Genomic DNA, 5,801 nt, shown 5'->3' with positions numbered 1-5,801 from the left:
AACAGTTTTCCTTTCCGCCATCCACCATGAAAATAAACACTATTTCTGCTTTATACTTGTTGTGGAAATCCCCAAAACGTCGGAGCAAGGGGAATTTCACCAACTTCTCCAGGAACTGCGTCGGGATGACGGTGTTACGGATAAACAGGCGTCCCTGTTAGCTGTTAACATAGTCATTTCACATATCCAGTTACTGTTTATCGGTAACACCGGCCACTTCCAGCGCTACTAAGGTACCCGTAGCCAGTTTGATCTATGCTTTTTTTAACGTCTTTGACCAGCGCGGTGTCGCGAATGTTGTCCTGTGTAGCGACGCTACGAGTGATAGTAAATCCAGAAGTTTGATTTAAATGCGGATGCTGCATTTCTAATTTCTTTCTCCGATGTGTCCATGTTTGTTTTGACCAACTTCCTACTGATCACGCTGATCCGGGACCTCTGCTGACCTCACCAGAAGACAACACAGCACCATCTAGTGGACTGAAAGAGCAAATTTATTTTATTATTCTAAGACCAAAAAATTTATAATTGATTAAATAAAAGATCGATACTCGGCTTCCGTGTATCGATACAATATCGCCACGTAAAATATCGCGATTGTATGCTGAATTGATTTCTTTCCCCCCACATCTACTTTGCAACAGGAGCAAGGTTGAGTCTGTCGGCATGATTTCCTTTTTTAACAAATAATTTCACTTTATTTTGATTAAAATGTGTTTCTTTTCTTCCCCAATGTGTGTAGACATGGCTGCTGCAAACTATCTGCCCTCTGAAGATCAGTTTCTGTGCTCCGTCTGTCTGGATGTGTTCACTGATCCAGTCACCACACCATGTGGACACAACTTCTGCAAAAAGTGCATCAATGATTACTGGAATACCAACAACCAGAACATGTGTCCAATGTGTAAAAAGGTCTTCACCTCAATACCTGAGCTGCACGTCAACACTTTGTTCTCTCAGATGGTTTCTCAGTTCAGACAGTCGGCTCAACAGAAAGCCAGCAGCAGCAGCTCAGAGCAACAAGAGTCCAAACCAGGAGAAGTTCCCTGTGACGTCTGCACTGGAACCAAACTGAAGGCCCTGAAGTCCTGCCTGGTGTGTCTGGCCTCCTACTGTGAGACTCACCTGGAGCCTCATCTGACAATGTCAGGCCTGAAGAGACATCAGCTGATGGACCCTGTGGAGAACCTGGAAGGCAGGATGTGTACGAAGCACGATAAACCTCTGGAGCTGTTCTGTAAGACCGACCAGACATGTGTCTGCATGCTCTGCACTGTGTTAGACCACAAGATGCACAATGTTGTTCCTCTGAAAGAAGAATGTGAAGGAAAGAAGGTCGAGCTGGAGAAGACAGAGGCTGAAATTCAGGAGTTGATCCAGAAGAGACGACTGAAGATTCAGGAGGTCAAACACATAGTGGAGCTCAGTGAGGAAGATGCAGACAGAGAGAAAGCAGAAGGTGTTCAGGTCTTCACTGATCTGAAGGAGTCTGTTGAGAGAAAACTGAACGAGCTCATCAATACAATAGAAGAGAAGCAGAGAACAACAAAGAAACAGGCTGAAGACTCCATCAAAGAGCTGGAACAGGAAATCTCTGAGCTGATGAAGAGGAGCACTGAGGTGGAGAAGCTCTCCCTCTCTGAAGACCACCTCCACCTTCTCCAGAGCTTCCAGTCCCTAAACATCCACCTCCCACCACCCACCAAGGACTGGACAAAGGTCAGTGTTCCTCCAGCATCATATGAGGGGACTGTGAGGAGAGCTGTGTCTCAGCTGGAGGAGACTCTCAGTGAAAAGATGAAGAAGCTGTTTGAAGATGAGCTGAAGAGGGTCCAGAAGTTTGCAGTGGATGTGACTCTTGATCCTGATACAGCTCATCCTCAACTCGTCCTGTCTGATGACGGGAAGCAAGTAAATCATGGTGATGTGAAGAAGAATCTCCCAAACAACCCAAAGAGATTTTCTAAATGTTCTTGTGTCTTAGCAAAGCAGAGTTTTTCTTCAGGCAGATTTTACTTTGAGGTTCAAGTAAAAGGAAAGTCTAACTGGTATTTAGGAGTGGCCAGAGAGTTGAGCAAAAGGAAGGGAGAACTCACACTGAGACCTCAGAATCGCTACTGGACTATACAGTTGAGAAATGCAAATGAGTACAAAGCTCTTAATGATCCTCCAGTTGTTCTCTCCCTGAAGTCTGGGCCTCAGAAGGTGGGGGTGTTTGTGGACTATGAGGAGGGTCTGGTCTCCTTCTATGACGTAGAAGCTGCAGCTCTTATCTACTCCTTTACTGGCTGCTCCTTCAAGAAGAAACTCTTCCCGTTCTTCAGTCCTGAAGATAATGATGTTGGTACAAACTCTGCACCTCTGATCATCACTCCTGTCAGAGTAAACTAATCACTTTATCCCACTTCCTTCAAGGGAACATGCTCAGCCTCAACACTGTCTACATCTTATGTTCTAACTGTAAAGATGCACAGATACTCATGTACACATGCAGCCTCGTTCCCTGTAGGTCTCCTCCACATCAACTACTCTCACAGTGAGGTTGTCAGCTGTTTGTCTGTCTGAAATTATCTGTCAGGGTTTCCAGCAGCAACTAAATAGAAATACAACAAAATATCTTGATTATTATTATAATTCTTTTGTTCTATCTGATGTGCAGCCGCAGAAAACATATTGCTGATTATTTCATTGTGTCATGAAGATTCATTTGAGAGTAAGACTTTTTAAATGTTTATAGTTTCTACAGAATAAAGTTTGTTTCATTGTAATACTGGACATAAAAAGTTAATCAACAAAGTAGAATAGATGCCAACAGCATTTTATACTTGGTTTGAAAAGGGGTTTGATTGATTTCTGGTCAGGTTTTGTTTTGTGAAACATGGTGAGATGCTTATGAGTAAAATACATCTGTATATATATGATTGTTGTTTTAAAAACTAAATAAAGTTGTTGTTGACATCGCAAGGCATTGTGGGATTCCTGGCAAAACAAGACAGACTGGCAACGGAGAAACCTGAAGAATTGAAAGTTTGAAAGTGGCAAAATGTTCACTTGATGCAAATCACATTTATTTTGCCTGAACATGTTTCAAAGAGAAAGTGAATTAGCAGCAGGACAAAACGTTTAGTCTTTACCTGCTGTGGAGATCTTTACTGGAGTTTCTTTCTTTCAATCATTTTATTTTCAGTTCATACAGGTTGCACGTGAACTAATAATAATACATAACATAGCTTAATAACCTACTATAAAAACAATCAGACTCAAACAGAAAACAGACAAGAAGACAACACAGACCTAAATCATAATCCACCATATTTAACCTGCTCTAACAATGAAATTTGAATTAATATTGTGCACTTAAAACTTTAGGGGTCCCTTGGATCTTAAAGTGGCAATCCCAAATTTTTACAACCATTTTAGTTTCAATTCATACAGGTCACTCTGCAAATGTCACCCCATAGAAGACTATGGGTTCTCTCTATCTTTATACAGGTGAGGCAGCCTGTAGGCCTCGGATACTTTGGAGAGGATTGAGCTCAATAGGACATTGAATTATGAAAGATATTTGGTTCCCAATTTCAACCCAAAAGATTATGAATTTTCGGACAGAGCCACATTAAATGCACATAGGTGACAACATACTGTTTACACTATTAACATACGCCGGAACATTCATTGTCATATTTGCTACTGCATTATGCGGTAGTTTGTAATTTATGTATAATCTTAAACTGAGTTTTCTGGGATTTGTGATTACTACATAATAATATTTATTATGATTGTTTTTTATTGGTGATCAGTGAGTTTTAAGGTCCCGATCCCATGATTGTCTGCTGTTGTGAGTACTTAACTCACTTAAGGAGAACAGTTTATGGTAAATGTAGTTTATTTTTTTCCTCTTAATGTGGCAGACTTGGTGAATTAGTGTCTCCATCTGCTCTGGTCCATGACCTCCCTCATCAAAGAAAACTGCATATTTGTAAAAATCTGAGAAACTGTGTCTTGAGAAGCCCGTCCTCATCCTGAAGTTGATTAAACGACTTCATGGTACCACTTTCATAGAGGTAATGTATCACCTGGATTCCATGTGTGTTTCACTCTTTAAAACCAGGGTCAACACAGGAAGGAATAACATTGGGGTTATTGACAATTGGTGAATGAAAAGAATATCTTCTGTTGATAGAAAACACTTTCTTTACACTAATCCATGAGCTTAGAATGTCACTCAATAAAGTCCCGAGTGCCTGGTGCTTGTTTCACATTATTTAACCCTCCTGTCGTGTTCGGGTCAAATCTGACCGATTTACAACTTTAATCAATCACAAATATTGCGTTTTACATCTGATTGCCTCAAGGCCTTATGATAATAACACACACACACACACACACACACACACACACACACACACACACACATACATACACTCACACACACACACACACACACACACACACACACACACACCTGTGTAAACACCTTAATAAAGTTGTAAACATTTCAAACTTCAAACAAAAGTATCAGGTGTTTTGACGGTCCAGAAGTTTGCAGTGGACGTGACTCTTGACCTCATCCTGAACTCATCCTGACCTCATCCTGACCTCATCCTGAACTCATCCTGTCTCATGACTCATTGTTTCTGTGTTTTAGGAAAGCAGAGTTTCTCTTCAGGCAGATTTTACTTTGAGGTTCAAGTTAAAGGAAAGACTGACTGGTATTTAGGAGTGACCAGAGAGTTGAGCAAAAGGAAGGGAGAACTCACAGAGAGCCCTCAGAAGGGTTACTGGACTTTATGTTTGAGAAATGGAAATGAGTACAACGCTGTTGAAGACCCTCTAATTGTTCTCTCCCTGAAGTCTGGGCCTCAGAAGGTGGGGGTGTTTGTGGACTATGAGGAGGGTCTGGTCTCCTTCTATGACGTAGAAGCTGCAGCTCTTATCTACTCCTTTACTGGCTGCTCCTTCAAGGAGAAACTCTTCCCATACTTCAGTCCCTCTGATAATGATGATGCTACAAACTCTGAACCTCTGATCATCACTCCTGTCACATTAAACTAATCAATTCTCTTTGTTTATTGTAATGATTTTATTCATTGAAGAATAAATGTACATATTCTGTGTGAATATCATGCAGTTTAACTTTACATCTTATTTCATACAGAGTCTGTTTTCTGTGGTGATTGATTTTCACGTCATTAAGACATTTTATTAAATGTATCCCGTTACATATAAACACATTCGTGGGACGCGTTCATCTCTTAAACTCTGCATCATGACACATTATATGGAGAATATCCATTTTAACCTTTGTTAAATCCACAGACATTTATTTCCACTTCCAGAAGAAAGCGCCTTCTTTAAAGACACCGAATACACAAAGCTGATGTTTGACTTCGAGTAAATCAGCTAAATTAATTATATCTGATGTGCACCCACAGAAAACATATTGATTAATAGTTTTGTCATGAAGCTTCATTAAGAGTGAGACCTATTGCATTTGTACAGTGTTCACAGAATACAGTATGTGTTATTGTGTTGATAAATAGAATAGATGCTAATGTTATTTTTGGTGTGAAAAGTGGTTTGAATAACTATTAGTCACTTTGGACAACTTTCATTTGTTTTGTGAATATTGGTGAGATGACTTATGAACCAAAGAAACCTGTAAACATGATTGTAAATAAAAAAGAAACCAACAAACTAGTTGAACACGAGGGCTGAGCAAGAACTGACTTGAGCATCGAACACTGAACAGAAAAGCCTGGTTTACACATAAGTTGTATTTCATGACAAATGCATTGTAT

The 5,801-nt window shown here is 40.3% G+C and overlaps 1 protein-coding gene across 1 annotated transcript; it reads left to right on the top strand.

The window, feature by feature from the left end:
* Positions 1-744: 744 nt before the first annotated feature.
* Positions 745-2,927, top strand: LOC306738278 (E3 ubiquitin-protein ligase TRIM39-like; the record flags this gene model as incomplete). Its single annotated transcript, XM_079220107.1, has 1 exon — positions 745-2,927. The coding sequence occupies one exon, from the start codon at positions 745-747 to the stop codon at positions 2,389-2,391; it is 1,647 nt and encodes a 548-aa protein (XP_079076233.1). The 3' UTR covers positions 2,392-2,927.
* Between the last annotated feature and the right edge of the window lie 2,874 nt (positions 2,928-5,801).

Source organism: Taurulus bubalis (genome assembly GCF_910589615.1).
Source record: "Taurulus bubalis genome assembly, chromosome: 6".
NCBI classification, from domain to species: domain Eukaryota; kingdom Metazoa; phylum Chordata; class Actinopteri; order Perciformes; family Cottidae; genus Taurulus; species Taurulus bubalis.
Note: the sequence above shows the minus strand (reverse complement) of the source record. Positions and strands in the feature narration are given on the sequence as shown.